At 63.1% G+C, this 23,622-nt stretch overlaps 2 protein-coding genes across 3 annotated transcripts in view; both read left to right on the forward strand.

Annotated features, from left to right (window-relative positions):
- Positions 1-630: 630 nt before the first annotated feature.
- Positions 631-4,970, forward strand: NECAP2 (NECAP endocytosis associated 2). Of its 2 annotated transcripts, none has more exons than XR_012677087.1 (8): positions 631-817; positions 1,477-1,577; positions 1,682-1,786; positions 2,255-2,336; positions 2,915-3,023; positions 3,411-3,588; positions 3,740-3,986; positions 4,148-4,970. XR_012677087.1 is itself a non-coding variant. In XM_075172558.1 (8 exons), exons 1-8 carry the CDS (start codon positions 711-713, stop codon positions 4,194-4,196), a joined length of 816 nt encoding a protein of 271 aa, XP_075028659.1. In that variant the 5' UTR covers positions 650-710; the 3' UTR covers positions 4,197-4,970. The 2 variants fall into 2 exon arrangements, 1 of the variants encoding a protein (XP_075028659.1); XM_075172558.1 differs by having other exon boundaries at positions 650-817; positions 3,740-3,824.
- A 181-nt stretch (positions 4,971-5,151) lies between these two features.
- Positions 5,152-23,622, forward strand: part of CROCC (ciliary rootlet coiled-coil, rootletin) — a 30,259-nt gene continuing 11,788 nt past the window's right edge. Inside the window, exons 1-21 of the mRNA XM_075172557.1 lie at positions 5,152-5,317; positions 6,264-6,407; positions 8,027-8,178; positions 9,006-9,191; positions 9,268-9,351; positions 9,434-9,525; positions 9,602-9,767; positions 10,703-10,809; positions 10,896-11,102; positions 11,188-11,284; positions 12,190-12,285; positions 12,794-12,940; positions 13,017-13,216; positions 16,818-16,979; positions 17,648-17,792; positions 18,897-19,265; positions 20,831-21,024; positions 21,106-21,233; positions 22,409-22,560; positions 22,663-22,764; positions 22,844-22,978. Coding sequence (XP_075028658.1) covers positions 8,044-8,178; positions 9,006-9,191; positions 9,268-9,351; positions 9,434-9,525; positions 9,602-9,767; positions 10,703-10,809; positions 10,896-11,102; positions 11,188-11,284; positions 12,190-12,285; positions 12,794-12,940; positions 13,017-13,216; positions 16,818-16,979; positions 17,648-17,792; positions 18,897-19,265; positions 20,831-21,024; positions 21,106-21,233; positions 22,409-22,560; positions 22,663-22,764; positions 22,844-22,978 — 2,904 coding nt within the window. The 5' untranslated portion in view covers positions 5,152-5,317; positions 6,264-6,407; positions 8,027-8,043. The remainder of the gene's footprint in view (positions 5,318-6,263; positions 6,408-8,026; positions 8,179-9,005; positions 9,192-9,267; positions 9,352-9,433; positions 9,526-9,601; positions 9,768-10,702; positions 10,810-10,895; positions 11,103-11,187; positions 11,285-12,189; positions 12,286-12,793; positions 12,941-13,016; positions 13,217-16,817; positions 16,980-17,647; positions 17,793-18,896; positions 19,266-20,830; positions 21,025-21,105; positions 21,234-22,408; positions 22,561-22,662; positions 22,765-22,843; positions 22,979-23,622) is intronic.

Raw genomic sequence — 23,622 nt, forward strand, 5'->3', positions numbered from 1 at the left:
GGTTGTTGGGGAGGTGTGGTCCGAGGAGGGTGGGACGTGGCAGTGCTCGAAGGGAAGATTTCGTTTCCAAACCCGGGTGTGAGCTGTGACCGTGCTGCCTCTCGCCGTGGAGGATAAAAGAATTGATTTTTATTTTATTTAACTTTATTTATTTTTTTGTGATGTGCTGGCCTCCCCGCTTGGGCGTTGTGCTCGATAACCGCCGGCGGAGGTGGGCAGAGGCTGTCGGGGTGCCTCCGGCCGAGGCGAGGAGGGGTCAGGGTGCGCTGGCAGCTCCTGCAGGCACTGACTGCCTTTTAATTCTTATTTTAATTTTTTTTTTTTTAATGTGAAATCAGGAAAAAAATGTCACTTTTAGTGACTCAGAGTTGCTAAGTGGGGAGGAAAGGTGCTGCTGGAGCACGCCCGGCTGGCAGCGTGGCCTGACAGGGGCCGGGACTGGTTGCTGGCCGCAGCCGGGTGCTGTGCAGCCGCTCCCCGCGACCGCGTACTGGTTCCCAGTTCCAGCAGCCCAATGGGACCAGTTCCACCCCCCACCTCCCTGCAGTGGACCCTCCCGCCCGCCAGGGGGCGCCGCGGCGGCGGGTGCGGAAGCGCCTCCCCTCCCTCCGCTCCCCTCCGCCCCGCCGGGGGAAAGGGGGCGGTACCATGGAGGCGGGCCGTACCATCGAGGCGGGGGCCAGAGCGGCGGCGGGCGGAGTTCCGCCGCGATGGCGGCCATGGCAGCGGAGGAAGAGGAGTACGAGGCGGTGCTGTGCGTGAAGCCGGCGGTGCACGTCTACCGGGTGCCGCCGCGGGCCTCCAACCGCGGCTACAGGTGGGGCCTGCCCCTCTCCCGTGGGCCCTGTCCCGCTGTGGGGTGCCTCTGCCCCCCCTTGGCGGCTGTCCCCTCCCTCCCCATGGGGTGTCTGTCCCTCCTGTCATGGGGGTCTGTGGGGTTGGCCCCCTCCCCGTGGGGTCTCCTCCCCATAAGGTGTGAGACCTGCCCCTCATGAGGTATCTCTGCCCCCCATCCGGCCCCACGCCCCCAGCGGGGTGTCTCCGTCCCCCCCTGTGTTTTGGGGCTCCTCTCCCGTCAATCCTCAGCCTGGACTAAAGGCTGTCCTGGCAGAGCCAGGCTGTAGCTAACGCAGCTCAGCACCTCCGAGAAGCCGCTTTCGAGCTGGAGATCCTGCGGAAGGGGAAGCGAAACCTCTTGTGCAATTCTTGCCTGGTCCCCGCTGGGACCTGACGCCCGGTTTTGCAGGGGACCAGCTGGTTTTGGGTGAAAAGAGAGGTGTTGCGATGAATTTACCTCGTTCTGCAGCGAGCGTGGGTGCAAGCGGGTTCTCGCTTGCGTTGCTTCGGTACTTGTTAACAAGGGAATCGAGCAGACAAGCTCTGTGATGTGGTACGGGGACATTAAAATAGGTCGGTGACATTGTCTGGGTCGTGAGAGGCGTCTCAGACATCGGTCACCGCTTCCTCTTTCTCCAGAGCTGCAGAGTGGCAGCTGGACCAGCCGGCATGGAGCGGCAGGCTGCGGATCACGGCCAAGGGCAAGATCGCGTTCATTAAGCTGGAGGACAAGACCTCGGGTAAGGAGGAGGGAAGGCGACGGCTCCGCGCCTCTTCGTGGGGAGGAAGATGGCGCAGAGATGCTACGCCCTGACATTAAGCCGCTTCCGTTTCTCTTTTTCAGGAGAGCTTTTTGCCCAGGCACCAGTGGAGCAGTTCCCTGGCATCGCTGTGGAGAGCGTGACGGACTCCAGCAGATATTTCGTCATCCGGATCGAAGATGGGAACGGTACGTCGCGATATGTGGGGGACAGGTTGGGGGAAAGAAAGTCTTCAGTGCCCTCGCTGCTCTTATTTGTGAAGGATTCCTGCTTTCAAGGGCTAAATATTCCCTGTGTACGGTGGCAAAGGGACGAATTATCTCGCGCCCACACGCCAGCTGCGCTTTGTCCTTCACCAGGAATAAAAACAGTTTAATTTTGCTGCTCAGCGTTAGCGTGAGGACGCCTCTGTGTGCAGGATCATCACCGTGATGCCAACCTCTGCTTTGACTCGCTTATATTAATTTAAAAGCTGGTTTTACTAAGTCTGTATATGCAACCAACGAGCTAAAGATATCTCCAGTCCCATAACGGTATCTCCAGTCTCCAGAGCCCCAGCTCCAGCTGGAGGAGGCGGCGGGCACGGGGGTGTGCGGGACGGGGTATCCCCTCCGTCCTCCTCCGCTGCTTTGCCCTTACTCTTCCTCCTTCCCCAGGCCGCCGAGCTTTCATCGGAGTCGGCTTTGTCGACCGAGGGGATGCTTTTGACTTCAACGTGGCTCTCCAAGACCATTTTAAGTGAGTTCGTGCCTCTCCCCTGCGTCCTCTGAGCTCGACTCTTTTTGTGGGTGTCTACCAAAACAGTGGGGGAGAGGAAGCTGTGAGCTCCTGTCACACTTGAGCGGGCGAGCGTGGTGTAAAGAGGTGGAAACGCCTGTTTCTCCGCGCAGCCTTTGTGCAGGCAGCTTTCTCTCTCTCAAATATTTCCCAGCAGGCTCCCAAACTGGGCTTCCCAGTCCAAAAATTGGGCAAATTCCCTAATTCCTTTTCATTTCTTCACGTGCCACCGGTAAGGGGCTGCTCCTGAGGGGCTGGGACGCTGCTCCAGCTCCTGGCAGATAGTGGGGCTTTGGGGCAGGACGGAACACGCTCCTGGCTGGAGGATCCGTGCGGCTCGAGCACTGACAGCCGCCGGTAGGAATCATTCCCCCGGCGCTGCCCGTGGCACATCGCTCCGTCAGGCAAGGTCTCGGATCGTATTCAGCGCCTTCAAAGAGCTGCTGCCAGGCGGAGGGGATGATCTTGGCCAGGATTTGTCCGGGAGAGCCTCAGGCTGGTGGTTGAAGTGTCCTTTTCTGCTCATTTAATTCCTGCAGGTGGGTGAGGCAGCAGAGCGAGCTGGCCAAACAGGCTGAGAACCCTCATCAGGGACCCAAACTGGATCTGGGCTTCAAGGAGGGGCAAACCATCAAACTCAACATTGCGGTGAGGGGCTTTTCCGGCTAAATCCGCTCCCGACCTTTCCCTTGGGTGGCACAAGAGGAAGCAGCAGCTTTGCCCTGAAATCCCCGTGCAGGGGGAAGCCCGGTGCAGAGCCCTTCGTGATAACGCCGCGTGCAGTGATTTGCAGAGGGGTTGTGTTACGGTTCCCGGTTACAGAACTGGGTCTGTGGGTTCGTGGTGGGGATTTGCAGGTGAAAAACATCCTTGGTTTGACCCCTCTTGCTCCTCCAGCAGTGGGATGTCGCAGCACAGCAGGTTTTTTCCCCAGAATAAAGCAATTTGGCTTTGTGTGAGCCGTGGCTGGGAGGAATCACGCTCCGGCTCTGGATTTAAATCTGATACCACCCAAATTTCCCTCTCTCCTATCAGAACATGAAGAAAAAAGAAGGAGCAACAGGAAACACCAGACCACGTCCCGCGGGTCCTGGGGGCCTGAGCTTGCTCCCACCACCTCCCGGAGGAAAATCTTCCGCTCCGGTTTGTCCTTCCGGAGAGCGGCCGCCTTCGCTCTCGGTGCCTGCCCAGCTCCCGGGCACCCCCATCACAGGTCCGTAGTCACGCAGCGACGACTGTAAAGCTCTTTAGAGTCAGTTTTATCCATCAAAATTGGGAAAACAGAGGGGGAATCTGGGAATAAGAGTGGGAAATAACTCCTGGTGTTTGTTTTGTCTCTTTCTGACTTTCCTGGCTGCCGACAGACTCCCTCTTGTCCTGGCCGCAGCCCGCTGCTGCTCCCTCTGCCGCCGCTGCCGACGTCTGGGGAGACTTTGCCAAAGCTTCGGGGTGAGGCCGTGTGCGGTTTGTGCGTGACGTGGGCGATCCAAATCCGACTTGTCTTGCTGAAAACCCCTGCTGGGGTGGGGGCACCGCTCCATCCGAACACCCCTTTGGGATTTAAAAGCGGCTCTGACAGCGTGTGTTGCAAATTCCCTGAGTTCAGTGCAGGTCCGTCTTCCCCCGTTGATCTGGGCTGCTCTGTGCAGCGGGGAGAGTTTTGGGGTGACCCCAGAGGACCCATTTCTGGCTGCCCAGCTCCCTCCCTGCTACCGCAGTCCCTTTCAATGTCTAAAACCTCTTTTCCCCCCCCTCTTTTTCTCTCTCTCCAGGTCAGCTTCTAACCAGACTCAGGCGAACGCAGGCTGGGTTCAGTTCTGACCCCAGCCCCTCGTCCGCTCTTCCCCGCGCGGGTGCTGGGATCGTCGTGATTCCTTCAGGACCAAAGCAGGGGCTTCGGGACACCCCGCTCCTGCTCTTAAATCCCCCCCCGGCATCAAAATGCTGATAGAACTGCCGGAGAGCAAACGAACACGTGCCTTAAAACACTCCACACCAGCGCCCTCCGTGTCGGGGGGCCTTTTATTTTCTACCTGGATCGCAGCAAACCTCTGAGGCTTCTCCTTTCTGCAAAAAAAGCCGTCAACTTCATCGCCTCTCTGTAATAACGAGAGGGTGAGCGAGTGCTCAGAGCAGGAGGACTCTCGCACTGCCCCGATTAAGGTAATTTTTGCCAAAGGTTTATGCGATAGAGCCTCCTTGGAGACTTTCTCCGCTTTCTCCTCGAATATTTAGGCTGGATAAATCCTTCCCTTGGTGGGGAGCATCCTCCTGGAGACATCTCACCTGCAAAATCCAGATGAACGCCCTGCCGAGACGCCGAGCGTCACCTCAATTTTTTTTTCTGAGCGCTTAACTCTGTGATGCGGGAGGTGGGGAGCCGGACCGCTGCGGTTCGATGCTGAAATTCCCAATTTCTTGCTCTGGGAAGTTTTTTTTGCCTCCTCTATTTTGAAGACGGATTTTTACTTCTTTCTGCGGACATTTTATTAAGCGATATATGCAATGAAGGATGGAATGGTCTCTTTGACAGAGCTGGGGTTGAGATTCCTCTTTAAACAAATAAATATTTTCTTACCTATTTATATTAAGGCCTTTCAGTGTACAAAGTCCTGCTTATTGTTTTTTTCAGTGCCTTGGATTTGTATTATTTCCATTTCCAACTGGATAACGAGCATTTTGATTTCTGAGCTTAACTTTGCCTGGCAGCGAGCGCGCAAACCCAGGTGAGAGATGTAACACTTCCAAGCAAATAATAAAACGGTTTTGATGCCAAATATGAATTTTTTTACCCCCCTGCGTGGGCTTGGAGGGGCCGTGATGAGCTTTTGTGGTTCCCCCTCCTTGCTGGTGTCGAGGAGACGGTGTCGGACAGGGAAGCACAACAGACGCTTGTTGCTTAGCAGTGGTTTTATGGTTGTGAAGGACTCCGGGAGGGGAAGGTAAGGAAAGAAATGGGAGGGAAAAAAAAATGAGGTTTCTTGCGTCCCCAAAGCCCGGGGGGAGCCTCGAGGCAGCTCCCGCTTGGCCGGAGGGACCCGAGGTGCCGTAAATCCTTGATCCCTCGCCGTTAATCCGCGGCTCTCGGGGAGGAGAAAGGGCTCTCGGGGTTGGGAAGAGAGCGGGCTGGGAGACGCCGACCCTCTCCGGAGGGTGGCTCGGGCTCGGATCCGTGATTTATTTCGGGAGCGGGGCTGCCTCCAGCCCCCGGCACGGGGGATTTTGAGCTCGGGTTGGGGATTTACCGACGGCTTTCCCTACCGGGGTGGGGGCAGAAAGCCCCTCATTACCCCGGGGGGTAAAATTTGCTGCCCCGGGGTGGCTGCGGAGGCTCCGGCGGGGGCGGAAGACGCATCCCCGGGGGGGTTTAATGCCGCTTTGCCCCGTAGCAACCTGGGCACGCTCCACCCCAAGGCTTTTCCTGCCAGAGCAACCCCCTGGGCTTTAATGAGCTTAATGAGGGCCAGGGCTTAACGAGAGGGTTGGCTTACTCTCTCCAAGGAGTTCCTTTCCCCGGTGGGAGCCAGCACCATCCTGCCTGGGGGGGACGGCGCAGCAAAGTAAGCACATTTCCACCGATTTTGGGTACGGAGAGGCGCCGGGCACCGCTATTTTTTTAATATATTTTCCTTTCTTTTGCTCATTCCCCTCTCGCCGAGAGCCTCCTTGGTTGTTTTTATTTCCAAAGCCCTGCTTGGCCTAGGGGGGAATATTCGGTGATATTTGTGGTGGTGGATGCTAAAACGTTGCGGTTCGCGGCCTCGCCGGAGGGGTTGGGACCCCCGAGGCGGCCAGGAAGAGGAGGGTCCCCGGTCCCGCCGTCACGCGGGGAGGGGAAGACGAGGATTTCGGGCTAATCCCGACCACGCATCCGCTTTCCGCTTGCAGGCGAGGAGCCGAAACGGAGCCCCCAAAATCCCGGGAAGGGATTTCGGGGCAAGGAGGTCGCGGCAAGGGGGTGCGAAGGGCTCGGCGGACCCCCGTGGGGAGCCCATGAGTGAAGCGGAGCCCACGGCGGAGGCTGTGGTTGAGGTGGGTTCCCCCCCCCCACCCCCCAGCGGGAAGTGGTGGCTGCTCTCGCGGGAGCGGCCACGGAGCCACGGGGGGGGGCGGGTTTGCGATTGCAAATGGCACTTTTGCAGCGGGTTTTGCAAGTGCAAATGGCACTTTTGTGATTGCAAATTGCGAATCTGCGGCGGTTCTGTGATCGCAACTGCGAATCTGCGGCGGTTCTGTGATTGCAACTATAAATCTGTAGGGCTCTTGTGGTCACAAATGTAAATCTGCAGAGGTTTCGCAACTGCAAATCTGCAGCAGTTGCGCGATTGCAGCTGCAAATCTGCAGCGGTTTCGCGATGGCAAACACAAATTTGCAGCGGTTTTGCGATCATAACTGCAAATCTGCGGTGGTTTTGCGATTGCAACTATAAATCAGCAGTTATGCGATTGCAACTATAAATCTGCAGCGCTCTTGCAATTGCAGCTGCAAATGTGCAGTGGTCTTGTCATTGTAACTATAAATCTGCAGCAGTTTTGTGATTGTAAGTATAAGTCTGTATCAATCTTGCAATTGCAAACAGTTCTGTAGCGGTTTTGCAATCGCAACTGCAAATTTGCAGAGGTTTTGCAATCACAAACACAAATCTGCAGCACTCTTGTGATTGCAGCTACAAGTTTGCAGTGTTTTTGTGATTGCAACTGTAAATTTCCAGTGGTCTTGCGATTGTAACTTCAAATCTGCAGCAGTTTTGCCATTGCAAACGCAAATTTGCAGTGGTCTTGCAATTGCAACTGCAAATGTGCAGCAGTTTTGTGATTGCAACTATAAATCGGTAGCGCTCTTGTGGTCGCAAACACAAATCTGCAGTGGTATTGCGATTGCAACTGCAAATCTGCAGCGGTTTTGCAATTGCAAACATAAATCTGCAGTGGTTTTGTGGTTGCAACTACAAATTTGCAGTGTTTTTGTGATCGCAACTGTAAATTTCCAGTGGTCTTGCGATTGCAACTTCAAATCTGCAGCAGTTTTGCAATTGCAATAATAAATCTGCAGCGGTTTTGTGATTGCAAACATAAATCTGCAGTGGTTTTGTGATTGCAGCTGCAGTCCTGTAGCGCTCTTGTGATCGCAACTGCAAATCTGTAATGGTCTTGCAATTGCAAATGCAATTCTGTAGCATCTGTGTAGTGATCACAACTGCAAATTTGCAGCGGTTTTGCGATCATAAACAAATCTGCAGGACTCCTGTGATTGCGACTACAAATCTGCAGTGTTTTTCTGATCGCACCTGTAAATTTCCAGCGGTCTTGCGATTGCAACTTCAACTCTGCAGCAGTTTCGCCATTGCAAACGCAAATTTGCAACGGTCTTGCAATGGCGAACGCAAATCTGCAGCAGTTTTGCTGCTGCAAACTGCATCGCTCAGCATGTCCGAGTTCCACGGGGCGCAGCGTTTGCAGCTGGGGGGGGGTGGGAAAAATGCTTTTCGTGGGCTCGGCCGAACGCGTGGGAAAGGCTCAGCCCAGCCCCCTTCCCCGCCGCAGGAACAAAGCAGCTCTTGGCTGCAAAGGGCATCTTGGCTCCATCCCGGGGCCGGATCCCCATCCCGCTCCCTTCCGGAGCCGCCCTGAGCCCCGTCCCCGTCCCGCAGCGGCCGTCGCGGGGGCCATGTCCTCGCTGCTGTCCCTCCAGGAGGAGAACCGCATCCTGCAGCAGGAGCTGTCGCGCGTCGAGGACTTGCTGGCTCAGAGCCGGGCCGAGCGCGATGAGTTGGCCATCAAGTACAACGCCATCAGCGAGCGGGTAAGTCATCGACTGGGTTAACCCAAACCCACCATTTTGAACCCCAAAATCAAGGCGATGCAAGCCGTAACCTTTGCGTTCCCCGTGCTGGGAGCAGGAGATACTGCGGCATCTTGCAACGTGCCAGCGATGGGAATTTCTGCTGCAGCAGACCCGGCTTGTCCGGACTCATCCCGGCTTGCCGGGGCTTGTCCTGCGGGATGCACAAAGCATCCCTATCCCTGTTTTATTTATCCCGCTGCTTTTCGGGAAGCGGGGGACCCCCCCCCCCCCATCAGCATCCCTCGCTTTTGCATCCCTTTGCCGTGGCAACGGGGGAAGAAAAGGGCTTTTGGGCAGCGGCCAGATGCTGAACGTGGGGAGACCCGAATCGGGGGGCTGCTGGGGTTTTTTTGGGGGGGGGCAGCCCTGCTGTTTGTGCCTGGTTATTTTTTTTTTTTAAAAAAAAAGCAAATATCAGGAAAATACCCCGAGGCGAATCGCCAGCGCCGTGCCCGAGGGCCCTTCAGCCATCAGCCAGCCTGCTGCAAAGTGAACCCCCAGTTTCAAAGTTGGGTTATTTTTAAAAGCACCCCCAAAATTTCCTATTAATCCCCTCCCTGTGCCTGCAAAGCAGTGGGGGGGGGATGCAAAATCTGGAGGGGCTCAGCTTTGGCCGTGTGGGGGTTTGCTGCAGGAGCACCCCGAAGCGCCGGCTTCGCTGGGGTGGGGAGTTGTGAGTGAAGTCGGAGGAGGCTCGGTGGGTGCTGGGCTGGGGAGGGGGGATTTAGCATCCCGATGGGTGCATGTGGGGGGGGTGTCCTGGGATCTCCCGCACCCCATCCCAGCTGGAGCAAACCCTGCGGCTGGAGACGGGCGAGCGGGAGGCGGCGGAAAGCCGGAGCTTGGCGCAGCACAACATCGAGCTGCGGCGGCTGCTGGAGGAGGAACAAGGCGCCTACAAGCGCAAGCTGCAGGCGTACCAGGAGGGCCAGCAGCGCCAGGCCCAGCTGGTGCAGAAGCTCCAAGCCAAGGTAAATCCTTCCCAGGGGACACGGGGACATTTTGGGGACCCCCACTGGCGTCACTTATCCCGTCCCTTCTGCCCAGGTGTTGCAATATAAGAAGAAATGCGGCGAAGTGGAGCAGCAGCTGCTGGAGAAGGCGACGGAGCTGGAGCAGGAGAGGCTGACGGTGAGGGATGGTTTTGGGGGGGTTCCCCTACCCCGAACCCCCCCAAATCAGGGTGACGGTGAGCGGGCTGATGTCCCCGCAGAGCCAGCTGGATGCGAGCGGCTCGCAGCCGGAGGAGGAGAGCAGCAACGAGCTGGAGAACGCCCTGATCCGGCTGGAAGAGGAGCAGCAGAGGTGAGCGGGGGTCCCCGGGGAGCTGCGGGACCCCCCCGGGGTGATGCTTCGGCTGCCTGTGACCCCCCCGTGGCAGGAGCAGCAGCTTGGTGCAGGTGAACTCGATGCTGCGGGAGCAGCTGGAACAAGCCAACATGGCCAACGCGGCGCTGAGCGAGGACATCCGCAAGCTGACGGCCGACTGGGCGCGGGCGCGGGATGAGCTGGAGCAGCGGGAGGCGGAGTGGAGGCGCGAGGAGGAGGTTTGGGGGGGTCCCGGGGGGGTCCCGGGGATGCGGCAGGGAGCAGGACCGGGGGGTGGCGGGGAGAGGGATGCGAGGCAGAGGGATGCGGGGATGTGGGATGGAAAGGGATGTGGGGATGCGGGGAGGAATGAAGGATCGCTGGGAGGGGTGCGGGACCATCAGGAGGGATGCGGGGCCGTGGGAGTTGTTACGCGGAAAAGAATTTGGGGGTGCAGGGGATGCGGCATGTGATGGGAGGGCGATGCGAGGCAGAGGGATGCAGGGATGTGGCCCAGAAAGGGATGCGGGGCGATGGGGGATGTTGCACAGAGAAGAATTTGGGGGTGCTGGGGATGCAGCACGTGATGGGAAGGGGCTGCGAGGCAGAGGGGTGCAGGGATGCAGCACGGAAAGGGATGTGGGGCTGGCAGGGAGGGGTGCAGGACCGCAGGGAGGGGTTCAGGACCACAGGGAGGGGTGCGGGGCAATGGGGGGTGTTGCACAGAGAAGAATTTGGGGGTGCTGGGGATGCAGCACATGATGGGAAGGGGCTGCGAGGCAGAGGGATGCAGGGATGCAGCACGGAAAGGGATGTGGGGCTGGCAGGGAGGGGTGCAGGACCGCAGGGAGGGGTGCAGGGCGATGGGGGATGTTGCACAGAGAAGAATTTGGGGGCGCAGGGGATGCGGCACATGCTGGGATGCATCCCCCATCCCTCTCCGTGCAGGGCAGAAGGGAATTGGGGTGGGGGGCTGCTGCTGAACCGTGGGGGCGATGGGTGCGGACACGGGGGGGCATTGCACGGAGATTTGGGGACCAAAGGGAAAGGCCTGGGGGGGCCGGGGCGGGGGGGGGGGATGCTGGCTGGGGGGCTGCAAGGCAGAGGGGGCTGCGTGGGGAGGGACCCCCACCGCCGCGGTCCGGCGCCCGACGCCGCTCCGTCCCGCGGGCAGTCCTTCAACGCCTACTTCAGCAACGAGCACAGCCGGCTCCTGACCCTCTGGAGGCAGGTGGTGGCCTTCAGGCGTCACTTCGGGGAGATGAAAGCCACCACCGAGAGGTCAGAGGGGGTCCCGGGGAAGGGGGGGGGGGGTCCCCAAGGACCACCGGTTCCCCAGGGATGACCGGGTCCATCTCCCATCGCAGGGATCTGTCGGAGCTGAGCCACGAGGCGTCGCGGGCGGGCAGGGCTGCCCACGCCGCCTGCCTTCACCTGGCTGCCAACCTGCGGCTGGCCGAGAGCCAGGCGGGCGCCGCGCGGGAGAAGCAGGCCATGCGGCTGGCGCAGCTGGAGGAGCAGCTGGCGGCGCGGGCGCGGGACGCCGACCTGGAGAAAGCCGCCCTCGGTGCCAGGTATGGGGTTTGGGGGGGTGGGGGGGGGGGAAGGTTTTTGGGGATGGGGGGGGGGGATCGGGTGCTGCCCGGTGTCTCGCTGCAGGCTGGCGGAGCTGGCGGCGGCACTGGAGCGGCTGCGGGCTGAGGACGGGGAGAAGGAGCGGGCGGTGGAGGCGCTGACCCTGCAGCTGCAAAACCTGGTGAGTGCAGGGCACGATGAGTTTTGGGGTGGGATGCGTGCAGAGCCGGGGGGTGCAGGGATGCACGCTGGGGCCCGGTGCATGCTGAGCCATGATGCAGGCTGGGGCGCAATGCACGATGCGCGCCAGGGCAGGATGCAATGCGAGAGGCGTGCCGGGGCAGGACGCGTGCCAAACCACGATGCGTGTTGGGGCACGATGCACGTACCAGGGTAGGATGCATGCCAAGCTGCAATGCACGATGCACACCGGGGCAGGATGCGTGCCAAGCCAGGATGCACAGTGGGGCAGGATGCACACCAGGGTGCAGCGCACGATGCGCACCAGGGCATGATGCACAGCAAACCCAGGGGTGCAATGCACAGCAAGCCATGATGCATGCTAGAGCATGCCGCACAATGCACACCAGGGCGCGACGCATGCAGAAGCACAATGCATGATGCACACTGAGCTGTGTGATGCACGCTGGGGTGCAATGCATGGTGCATGCTGGTGCGGTACGTCCTTGGATGCGATGCACGATGCACGTTGGGCTGGGCTGCACACCGGGGTGCAATGGATGATGCGTGCTGCAGTGCAGCGCACACCAGGATACGATGCACACCAGGGCATGATGCATGCTAAATTCTGATGCCGTGTGGCAGACGATGCACAGGTGTGGTAGATGATGCATGCCGAGCTGCGATGCACACCAGGGTGTGATGCATGCCAGGGCATGATGCATGCTGCACACCAGGGTGTGATGCATGCGGAGGTGTGACACATGATGCATGCGGAGGTGCGATGCATGCCGGAGTGCAATGCACGATGCACTCTGGGGTGTGATGCATGCTGGGGTGCAATGCCCGACGCATGCCAGGGCACGATGCTGGCCGTGCCCGATGCCACGCCGATGGGCTTTGCAGGAGGCCTCGCGCGCCCAGGAGCCGTCGCCGGCGGAGGTGGAGGCCTTGCGCTCGGAGGTGGAGCTGCTCCGCCAGACGCTGCAGGATGTCACCCAGGTGCTCCCCCCTCCCCGCCTCAGTTTCCCCCTCCCCTGCCTCAGTTTCCCCCCTCCCCGCCTCAGTTTCCCCCCTCCCCGCCTCAGTTTCCCCCTCCCCCGCCTCAGTTTCCCCCTCCCCCGCCTCAGTTTCCCCCCTCCCCCGCCTCAGTTTCCCCCTCCCCCGCCTCAGTTTCCCCCCTCCCCGCCTCAGTTTCCCCCCTCCCCGCCTCAGTTTCCCCCCTCCCCGCCTCAGTTTCCCCCCTCCCCGCCTCAGTTTCCCCCCTCCCCGCCTCAGTTTCCCCCTCCCCTGCCTCAGTTCCCCCACTCCCCCGCCTCAGTTCCCCCCCTCCCCGCCTCAGTTTCCCCCTCCCCGCCTCAGTTTCCCCCCTCCCCCGCCTCAGTTTCCCCCCTCCCCGCCTCAGTTCCCCCCTCCCCTCCCTCAGTTCCCCCCCTCCCCGCCTCAGCTCCCCCCTCCCCGCCTCAGTTTCCCCCCGGTGACACCGGGGGCTCTCCCCGCCCCCCCGCAGGCGGTGCTGGCGGACGACCCCGAGCAGCCACCGCCCCCCCCCGAGTCCCCGCCGGGTCCCCCCGCGTCCCCTCGCCGCAGCCTCTCGCCCAGCGCCGCCGCCGCCGCCGTGCAGGCCGCCCTGCGCCGCCGCCACCTCCAGCTGCAGGTGAGCAGCGGGGGGCTGCAGGGGGGTGACGAGGAGGAGGAGGAGGAGGATGAAGGCTCATCCCCCCCCTCCCCAGGACGCCCGGGGCCAGGCGGAGGCCGGCCGGGAGGTGGCCGGGAGCCTGCGGCGGGAGCTGGGGGAGAGCGAGCGGCGGCTGGGGACCCTGCGGCAGCGGCTGGAGCAGCTCAGCGCCGAGGCCGGGGGTTGCAGGCGGGCGCAGGATGAGGCCCTGCGCGAGGTGGCCCGCCTGCGCGCCGAGGCCGAGGTCCTGCGCAGGTACCCGCGGCCCCGCGCCCGCCGGTCCCTCTGCGTCCGCCTGTCCCTCTGCGTCCGTCTGTCCCTCTGTGTCCGCCTGTCCCTCTGCGTCCGCCTGTCCCTCTGCGTCCGCCTGTCCCTCTGCGTCCGCCTGTCCCTCTGCGTCCGCCTGTCCCTCTGCGTCCCTGTGTCCGTCTGTCCCTCTGTGTCCCTGGGTCCGTCTGTCCCTCTGTGTCCCTGGGTCCGTCTGTCCCTCTGCGTCCGTCTGTCCTTCTGCGTCCCTGGGTCCGTCTGTCCCTCTGTGTCCCTGGGTCCGTCTGTCCCTCTGCGTCCCTGTGTCCGTCTGTCCCTCTGCGTCCGTCTGTCCCTCTGCGTCCGTCTGTCCCTCTGCGTCCCTGCGTCCGTCTGTCCCTCTGTGTCCCTGGGTCCGTCTGTCCCTCTGCGTCCGTCTGTCCTTCTGCGTCCCTGGGTCCGTCTGTCCCTCTGTGTCCCTGGGTCCGTCTGTCCCTCTGCGTCCCTGTGTCCGTCTGTCCCTCTGCGTCCGTCTGTCCCTCTGCGTCCCTGCGTCCGTCTGTCCCTCTGTGTCCGTCTGTCCCTCTGCGTCCCTGTGTCCGTCTGTCCCTCTGTGTCCGTCTGTCCCTCTGCGTCCCTGCGTCCGTCTGTCCCTCTGTGTCCGTCTGTCCCTCTGCGTCCCTGCGTCCGTCTGTCCCTCTGTGTCCGTCTGTCCCTCTGCGTCCCTGCGTCCGTCTGTCCCTCTGTGTCCGTCTGTCCCTCTGCGTCCCTGCGTCCGTCTGTCCCTCTGTGTCCGTCTGTCCCTCTGCGTCCCTGTGTCCGTCTGTCCCTCTGTGTCCGTCTGTCCCTCTGCGTCCCTGTGTCCGTCTGTCCCTCTGTGTCCGTCTGTCCCTCTGCGTCCCTGGGTCCGTCTGTCCCTCTGCGTCCGTCTGTCCTTCTGCGTCCTTGCGTCCGTCTGTCCTTCTGCATCCGTGGGTCCGTCTGTCCCTCTGCATCCCTCTGTCCCTCTGTCCCTCTGTGTCCGTCTGTCCTTCTGCATCCGTGGGTCCGTCTGTCCCTCTGCATCCCTGTGTCCGTCTGTCCCTCTGTGTCCGTCTGTCCCTCTGCGTCCCTGTGTCCGTCTGTCCCTCTGTGTCCGTCTGTCCCTCTGTGTCCGTCTGTCCCTCTGTGTCCCTGTGTCCGTCTGTCCCTCTGCGTCCTTGTGTCCGTCTCTCCCTCTGCGTCCCTGTGTCCGTCTGTCCCTCTGCGTCCCTGGGTCCGTCTGTCCCTCTGCGTCCGTCTGTCCCTCTGCGTCCTTGCGTCCGTCTGTCCTTCTGCGTCCTTGTGTCCGTCTGTCCTTCTGCATCCGTGGGTCCGTCTGTCCCTCTGCATCCCTCTGTCCCTCTGTCCCTCTGTGTCCGTCTGTCCCTCTGCATCCCTGTGTCCCTCTGTCCCTCTGCGTCCCTGGGTCCGTCTGTCCCTCTGCGTCCGTCTGTCCCTCTGCGTCCTTGTGTCCCTCTGTCCCTCTGTGTCCGTCTGTCCCTCTGCATCCCTGTGTCCGTCTGTCCCTCTGTGTCCGTCTGTCCCTCTGCGTCCCTGGGTCCGTCTGTCCCTCTGTGTCCGTCTGTCCCTCTGCGTCCTTGTGTCCGTCTGTCCCTCTGTGTCCCCGTGTCCGTCTGTCCCTCTGCATCCCTGTGTCCGTCTGTCCCTCTGCGTCCCTGGGTCCGTCTGTCCCTCTGCGTCCGTCTGTCCCTCTGCGTCCTTGTGTCCGTCTGTCCTTCTGCATCCGTGGGTCCATCTGTCCTTCTGCATCCGTGGGTCCGTCTGTCCCTCTGCATCCCTCTGTCCCTCTGTCCCTCTGTGTCCGTCTGTCCTTCTGCATCCGTGGGTCCGTCTGTCCCTCTGCATCCCTGTGTCCCTCTGTCCCTCTGTGTCCGTCTGTCCCTCTGCGTCCTTGCGTCCGTCTGTCCCTCTGTGTCCGTCTGTCCCTCTGTGTCCGTCTGTCCCTCTGTGTCCGTCCGTCCCTCTGTGTCTGTCTGTCCCTCTGTGTCCGTCTGTCGCTCTGCATCCTGACCCCTCTGTCTGTCCGTCCATCCCTGCGTGTCCCTGCGCATCCCTCCCTCTGCGTTCTGGCCTGTCTGTCTGTCCGTCCATCCCTGTTTATCTTTCCCCCTGTCCCCCTACGTGTCCGTCTGTCCCTCTGCATCCGCCCCTGCGCGTCCTGGCGGCTGTCTGTCTGTCTGTCCGTCCATCCCTTTGCATTTTTCTCTGTGGGTCCATCTGTCCCTCCATATCCCTCCCTGTGCTCCTTGGCCTGTCTGTCTGTCCGTCCACCCATCCCTTCGCATCTCTCCCTGTCTGTTCCTGCACGTCCGTCTGTCCCCACGCGTCCTGCCTTGTCTGTCTGTCCATCCACCCCCCCTGGCCTGTCTGTCCGTCCATCCGTCCCTGCACACCCTTCCCTCTCTGTGCGTCCGTCCCTGGGCCTTTTGTCCGTTTGTCCGCGCATGCATCCCTGCACATCGTACCCCAGGCGTCCCGCCTGGCCGTCTGTCTGTCTGTCCGTCCCTGTGCATCTGTCCTGTCCCTCCCTGCCTCGCCGTGCATGGCCGTCTGTCCCTGTGCATCCTGGCACGTCCGTCTGTCCGTCCACTCCTTTGCATCTTTCCCTGTACGTCCGTCTGTCCCTGTGTACCCGTCCCTGCGCTTCTTGGCTTGTCTGTTTGTCCGTCCGTCTCCCCCCTTGCATGCACCCCTGCACATCGTACCCCGTGCGTCCTGCCTGCCTGGCCGTCTGTCTGTCCCTCCCTGCCTCACCGTGCACGTCTGCCTGTCCCTGCCCTGTCCGTCTGTCCGTCCGTCCCGACACGTTCGTCTCGCTATGTCTGTCCATCTGTCCCTGCGCGTCCCTGCACATCCTCCATCCCGGCGCACCCGCCCGTGAGCATCGCCCCGTCCGCCCGCCCACCCGTGTCCGTCTGTCCGTTCACCTGCCCACCCGTGTCCGTCTGTCCATCCTCCCACCCGTGTCCGTCTGTCCATCCGTCTGCCCACCCGTGTCCGTCTGTCTGTCCACCTGCCCACCCATGTCCGTCTGTCCATCCTCCCGCCTGTGTCCACTGTCTGCCCGCCCACCCGTGTCCGTCTGTCCATCTGCCCACCCATGTCCATCTGTCCATCCTCCCACCTGTGTCCACTGTCCGCCCGCCCACCCGTGTCCGTCTGTCCATCCTCCCACCTGCGTCCACTGTCCGCCCGCCCACCCATGTCCGTCTGTCCATCCTCCCACCTGTGTCCACTGTCCGCCCGCCCACCCGTGTCCGTCTGTCCATCCTCCCACCTGCGTCCACTGTCTGCCCGCCCACCTGTGTCCGTCTGTCTGCCCGCCCACCCATGTCCGTCTGTCTGCCCGCCCACCCGTGTCCGTCTGTCCATCCGTCTGCCCACCCGTGTCCGTCTGTCCGTCCACCTGCCCACCCATGTCCGTCTGTCCATCCTCCCACCTGCGTCCACTGTCCACCCGCCCACCCGTGTCCGTCTGTCCATCTGCCCACCCATGTCCGTCTGTCTGCCCGCCCACCCGTGTCCGTCTGTCCGTCCGCCTGCGCACCCATGTCCGTCTGTCCGGCAGGGAGCGGCTGCGGGCGGAGGAGGCGCTGGCGGGGGAGCAGCAGCGGGCGGGCGCCCTGCAGCAGGAGCGGGCGCAGCTGCAGCGCCGGGGCGAGGGCCTGGAGGACGCCCGGGACGAGGCCGCCCGCGCCGCCGAGGCCGCCCGCCAGCAGCTGGAGCGCAGGTGGGTGCTTCCCCCCACCCCGGGGTGCTGCGAGATAGCGGGTGCTGCAGTATCCCCCTCCCCAAGTGGGTGCTGCAAAATTGCAGTGGGTCCCCTGCAACCTCCTCCCAAATCTGGGTGCTGCCACCTTGCCCCCCCCCTCCCCAGTTGGGTGCTGCATCCCCCCAGCAAGTGGGTGCTGCAAAATCTCAGTGGGTCCCCTGAAACGCCCCCCAAGTGGGTCCCCTGAAGCCCCCCCAACGTGGGTGCTGCCACTTCTCCCCCCACCCCCCAACTGGGTGTTGCAACTTCCCCCCACCAAGTGGGTGCTGCAAAATCTCAGTGGGTGCTGCACCCCCCCCACGGTGGTCCCCTGAAGCCCCCCACTAAGGTGGCTGCTGCAAGGTCCCCCCCAGGTGGGTGCTGCAACCCCCCCTCCCCAAATGGGTGCTGCAAAATAGTGGGTGCTGCAACCCCTGCCCCGAGTGGGTGCTGCAAAATAGCGGGTGCTGCAATGCCCCCCCCCGAGTGGGTGCTGCAAAATAGCGGGTGCTGCAATGCTCCCCCCGAGTGGGTGCTGCAAAATAGCGGGTGCTGCAATGCCCCCCCCCGAGTGGGTGCTGCAAGATAGTGGGTGCTGCAATGCCCCCCCGAGCGGGTGCTGCAGCCCCCGCGGTGGGTGCCGGCAGCCAGCAGCAGGTGGAGGAGCTGGAGGCGCAGCGGGCCGGGGCGCAGCGGGAGCTGCTGGAGGCGCGGGAGGCGCTGAGCCGGGCGGCGCTGGAGGCCGAGGTGGCGCGGGGCGAGCGGGAGGCGCTGGCCGAGGCGCTGGGCAAGGTGGGTCCCCCCATCCCTCCCTGCACCCCCCTGCAGTGGGTGCGCCCCTCGTGCAGCGGGTGCAGCCCCTATGCAGTGGGTGCAACCTCTCCCGTGCAGTGGGTGTGTCCCCATGCAGCAGGTGCAACCCCCAAGCAACAGGTGCACCCCATGCAGCGCATGCAACCCCCTGCAGCAGGCTTACCCCGCCCCCTCCCATGCAGCGGGTGCAACCCCTAAGCAACGGGTGCAGCCCCCATGCAGTGAGTGCAACCCATGCAGCGGGTGCAACCCCTAAGCAATGCGTGCATCCCCATGCAGCGGGTGCAATCCCCAAGCAACAGGCGCAGACCCCACGCAGCGGGTGCATCCCCACACAGCGGGTGCAACCCCTAAGCAATGGGTGCAGCCCCCATGCAGTGAGTACATCCCCATGCAGCGGCTGCAACCCCCAAGCAACAGGCACACCCCATGCAGTGGCTGCATCCCCATGCAGCGGGTGCAACCTCATGCAGTGCCTGCATCCCCATGCAGCGGGTGCAACCTCATGCAGTGGGTGCATCCCCAAGCAGTGGGTGCAACCCCCAAGCAATGGGTGCAACACCCAAGCAGCAGGTGCACCCCATGCAGCGGGTGCATCCCCACGCAGCGGGTGCAACCCCCAAGCAACAGGCGCACCCCATGCAGCAGCTGCATCCTCATGCAGCGAGTGCATCCCCACGCAGCGGGTGCAACCCCCAAGCAACAGGCGCACCCCACGCAGCGGCTGCATCCCCACGCAGCGAGTGCATCCCCACGCAGCGGGTGCAACCCCACGCAGCGGGTGCAACCCCCAAGCAACAGGCGCACCCCATGCAGCGGCTGCATCCCCATGCAGCGAGTGCAACCTCATGCAGCGGGTGCATCCCCATGCAGCGAGTGCATCCCCACGCAGCGGGTGCAACCCCCAAGCAACAGGCGCACCCCATGCAGCGGCTGCATCCCCATGCAGCGGGTGCAACCTCATGCAGCGGCTGCATCCCCACGCAGCGGCTGCATCCCCACGCAGCGAGTGCCTCCCCAAGCAGCGGGTGCAACCCCCAAGCAGCAGGCGCACCCCATGCAGCGAGTACGCCCCCCATGCAGGCGCAGGAGAGCTGCGGGGAGCTGGCAGCGGCGCAGCGGGCAGCGCAGGCGGAGGAGGCCCGGCTGCGGGACGCCCTGGCCAAGACGAGCGAGCTGGCGGCGGGGCTGGCGCGGGAGAAGACGGAGCTGAGCCGCAGCCTGGCGCAGCTGGAAGAGGAGCGGGAGAGCGGGCGCAGCCGGGCGCGGGAGCTGGGGCGGGAGCTGGCGCTGCTGCGGGGGCGGCTGGAGCGGGGGCGCAGGGCCGGGGCGGCCGAGCGGCAGGGCCTGGAGCGGGCGCGCAGGGCGGCCGAGGAGGGCTGCCGGGGGCTGCGGGCCGAGCTGCGGGTGCTGCGGGGCCAGCACCTGCGCCTGCGCCAGCACCTGGGGCAGGTGGGTGATGGGCAGGGGCGGGGGGGCTACTGGGAGGGTGCTGGGGGCAGGTGGGAGGGGGGACGGGGTAACTGGGAGGGGTGGGGAGGGTGCCAGGGGTAACTGGGAGGGATGGGGAGGGTGCCAGGGGCAACTGGGAGGGTGCATGGGGTAACTGGAGGGGTGGGGAGGGTGCCAGGGGCAACTGGGAGGGTGCATGGGGTAACTGGAGGGGTAGGGAGGGTGCCAGGGGCAACTGGGAGGGTGCATGGGGTAACTGGAGGGGTAGGGAGGGTGCCAGGGGCAACTGGGAGGGTGTCAGGGGTAACTGGGAGGGGTGGGAAGGGTGTCAGGGGCAACTGGGAGGATGCATGGGGTAACTGGGAGGGTGTCAGGGGTAACTGGGAGGGATGGAGAGGGTGCCAGGGGCAACTGGGAGGGTGCCAGAGGTAACTGGGAGGGTGCATGGGGTAAGTGGGAGGGGTGGGGAGGGTGCCAGGGGCAACTGGGAGGGTGCACGGGGTAAGCGGGAGGGGTGGGGAGGGTGTCAGGGGCAACTGGGAGGGTGTCAGGGGTAACTGGGAGGGATGGGGAGGGTGCCAGGGGCAACTGGGAGGGTGCCAGGGGTAAGTGGGAGGGGTGGGGAGGGTGCCAGGGGCAACTGGGAGGGTGCATGGGGTAACTGGAGGGGTGGGGAGGGTGCCAGGGGTAACTGGGAGGGTGTCAGGGGTAACTGGGAGGGGTGGGGAGGGTGCCAGGGGTAACTGGGAGAGTGCATGGGGCAACTGGGAGGGATGGGGAGGGTGCCAGGGGTTACTGGGAGGGTGCACAGGGCAACTGGGCGGGGTTGGGAGCATGCACAGGGTAACTGGGAGGGATGGGGAGGGTGCAGAGGGTAACTGGGAGAGTCCATGGGGCAATTGGGAGCATGCAGGGGGCAAATGAGAGGGATGGGGAGCACACACAGGGTAACTGGGAGGGTCCATGGGGCAGCTGGGAGGGGTGGGGAGGATGTAAAAGGCAACTGGGAGGGATGGGAAGAGTGCAGGGGGCAACAGGGAGGGGTGAGAAGGCATGCATGGGGTGACTGGGAGGGTGAAGAGGGCAACTGGGAGGGATGGGGAGGATGCACAGGGGAACTGGGAGAAGTGGAGAGGGTGCATGGGGTAACTGGGAGGATCATGGAGGCTGCATGGGGTAACTGGAAGGGATGGGGAGGATGTACAAGTTAACTGGGAGGATGCATGGGGAGGGTGGACAGGGGAGTTAGGAGGCTGGGAGGGTGCCAGGGGTAACTGGGAGGGGTGGAGAGGGTGCCAGGGGTAATTGGGAGGGATGGGGAGGGTGCCAGGGGCCACGGGGGTGGTGCAGGACGCAACTGGGAGGGATGAGGAGGGTGCACAGGGTGACTGGGAGGACCACAACAGATGCATGGGGTAACTGGGAGGATGCATGGGATAACTGGGAGGATGCATGGTGTAACTGGGAGGATGCATGGACTAACTGGGAGGATGCATGGGGCAACTGGGAGGCCGGGTGGGGTAACTGGGCGGTGGGGATGCCGCCGACGCCCCGCGCCCCGGCAGGCGGTGCAGGAGCAGAGCGCGGCGGGCGAGGCGCTGGCGCAGGCGCGGGGGGAGCAGGAGCGGCTGCGGGGGGAGCTGCTGCGGCTCAGCCGGGCCCGCGAGGGACTGGCCAAGGAGGGGGCCAGCCTGGCCGTCCAGCTCGCCGCCGCCCAGCGCCACGGCCAGGATCGGGCCCAGGAGGCGGCCGGGCTCAGGTGGGTGCTGGCGGGGGCGTGAGGGTGTCTCCCACCCCCCGACCCCAGGTTTCGGCAGCGTGGCCGGTGGTGTTTTGGCAGGTCGGAGAAGGAGGGGCTGGAGAGCAGCGTCTTCCAGCTGCAGCAGCAGCTGGCGCAGCTGGACACCCGCAACCAGCAGCTGGAGGCCGAGGGCCGGACCCTGCTCCAGGCCAAGGAGGCGCTGGAGGGTGAGGGGTCCATCCCCGTCCGTGCCCATCACCCTGGCCGTCCCCGTCCAGCCTCATCCCCATCCCATTCCATTCGCATCCACACCCGTCCTCATCTTCAAACTCATCCCCGTTCCTCCTCATCTTCGTCCTCATCCCCATCCATCCCCATTTTCATCCCTATCCATCGCCATTCCCATCTGTCCATCTTCATCCTCATCCCCATCCCCATGCATCCTCATCTTCATCCTCATCCCCATCCCCATGCATCCTCATCTTCATCCTCGTCCCCATCCCCATGCATCCTCATTTTCATCCTCATCCCCATCCCCATGCATCCTCATCTTCATCCTCGTCCCTATCCATCTTCATCGCCATTCCCATCTGTCCCTCTTCATCCTCATCTCCATCCTCATCTTCATCCTCATCCCCATCCATCCCCATCTTCATCCCTATCCATCGCCATTCCCATCTGTCCCTCTTCATCCTCATCCCCATCCATCCTCATCTCCATCCTCATCTCCATCCCCATCCATCCCCATTTTCATCCCCATCCTCGTCCATCCCCATCTTCATCGTCATCGCCATTCCCATCTGTCCATCTTCATCCTCATCTCTACCCCATCTTCATCCTCATCCCCATCCCCATCTCCATCCCCGTCCATTTTCATCTTCATCCTCATCCCCATCCCATGCATCCTCATCTTCATCCCCATCCCCATGCATCCTCATCTTCATCTTCATCCCTATCCATCTTCATCACCATTCCCATCTGTCCCTCTCCATCCCCATCCATCCTCCTCATCTCCATCCTCATCTCCATCCTCATCCCCGTCCATCTTCATCTTCATCCTCATCCCCATCCCATGCATCCTCATCTTCATCCTCATCCCCATCCATCCTCATCTCCATCTTCATCGCCGTTCCCATCTGTCCCTTTCCATCCCCATCCACTCCCATCTTCATCCCCATCCCCATCCATCCCCATCTTCATCTTCATCCCCATTCCACCCCCATCTTCCTCCCCATCCCCGCCCCCCCCCCATCCCCATCCACCTGCAACAGGGTCACAACAAACCCTCCCCCACTCTGTCCCCCCCGTGTCCCTGCTCCTGTCACTTAACCCACACCCACCCTGCCCTCCCGGGGGGGGGGGTCCCCAACTGATGGGTGGGGGTGGGGGGGTGTCCCCGCAGTGGAGCTGGGCGCTGCGCGGCTGGAGCGGGAGCAGGAGCTGCAGGCCCGGCGGCAGGCGGTGGCGGCGGCCGAGACGGCGGCGGTGACGGTGGCCCTGCAGAGCGCCCGCGACGCGCACCGCGAGGAGCTCGACCGCCTCCAGCGCGAGAAGGTGGGCACCAGCCCGGGGGGGAGGATGCTGGTTTTTGGGGTGCGGTGTTGGTTCTTGGGATGGTGATTCCGGGGGTTCGCTGGGGATTTTGGGGGGGAGCAGGAGGAGCTGGAGGCCGAGCGGGGCCGGCTGGCGCGGGAGCAGGAGGAGCTGGCGGCCGAGCTGGCGGCGTCGCGGCGGCAGCGCGAGAGCGAGAAGCAGCAGGTGGGTGGCCCCGATGTCCCCCCCTGTCCCAGCTCCGGTGTCCCCCCCCCACCCCCCAGCTGAGCCCTGTCCCCCCCAGGCGCTGGCGCTGCAGGAGGAGGAGAGGGCGGCGCTGGCGGAGACGCTGGGGGGGCTGCAGCGGAGCCTGGCCGAGGCCACGGCCGAGCTCGAGCAGCAGCGGCGAGAGGTCACCGGCCACCAGGAGAAGGAGCAGGTGGGTGCTGAGGGGGTCCTGGGACCCCCCCAGAATGGCACAGAGCCCCACGTGTCCCCCACAGCAAGCCCCCATGTCCGGGTGTCCCCCCTCATTGCAAACCCCGATGCCTGAGCATCCCCCCCATTGCAACCCCCCATGCATGGGTGTCCCCTCCATTGCAAGCCCCAATGCCTGAGGGTTGCCTCCCCCCTCCCCCAGTTGCAAGCCCCATGCCTGGACGTCCCCCATGTCCCCCCCATTGCAACCCCCCATGCCTGGGTGTCCCCCCCATTTCAAGCCCCAATGCCTAAGGGTTGCCCCCCCCTCCCAGTTGCAAGCCCCCATGCCCAAGCCTTCACCCCCATTATATGCCCAGGTGTCCCCCATGTCCCCCCCATTGCAAACCCCCATGCCTGGGCACCCCCTCATTACAACCCCTGACACCTGAGGCTCGCCCCTGCCCTTGCAACCCCCTCCCCAACCTCCCCCCGCTTGCAACCCCCCCCAATGACCCCCCCTTCTTGCAGCCCCCCCAATTGCAACCCCCGCCATGTCCCCATCGCAAGCCACCTGCCGACGGCAACGCGCGGGTACCACACCTACCGCCAGCCCTGCACCACCCCCATTGCAACCCCCCCACCGGGACCCCCACACCGCCGGGG

Source organism: Calonectris borealis, chromosome 23, assembly GCF_964195595.1.
Source record: "Calonectris borealis chromosome 23, bCalBor7.hap1.2, whole genome shotgun sequence".
Taxonomy (NCBI): domain Eukaryota; kingdom Metazoa; phylum Chordata; class Aves; order Procellariiformes; family Procellariidae; genus Calonectris; species Calonectris borealis.

Coding starts and splice junctions, on each gene's coding strand:
- NECAP2 (XM_075172558.1), top strand. CDS start 711: ATGGCGGCCATGGCAGCGGAGGAAGAGGAGTACGAGGCGGTGCTGTGC. Junction 1,787..2,254: donor CCGGATCGAAGATGGGAACG/GTACGTCGCGAT, acceptor CTCCTTCCCCAG/GCCGCCGAGCTTTCATCGGA. Junction 2,337..2,914: donor GCTCTCCAAGACCATTTTAA/GTGAGTTCGTGC, acceptor TAATTCCTGCAG/GTGGGTGAGGCAGCAGAGCG.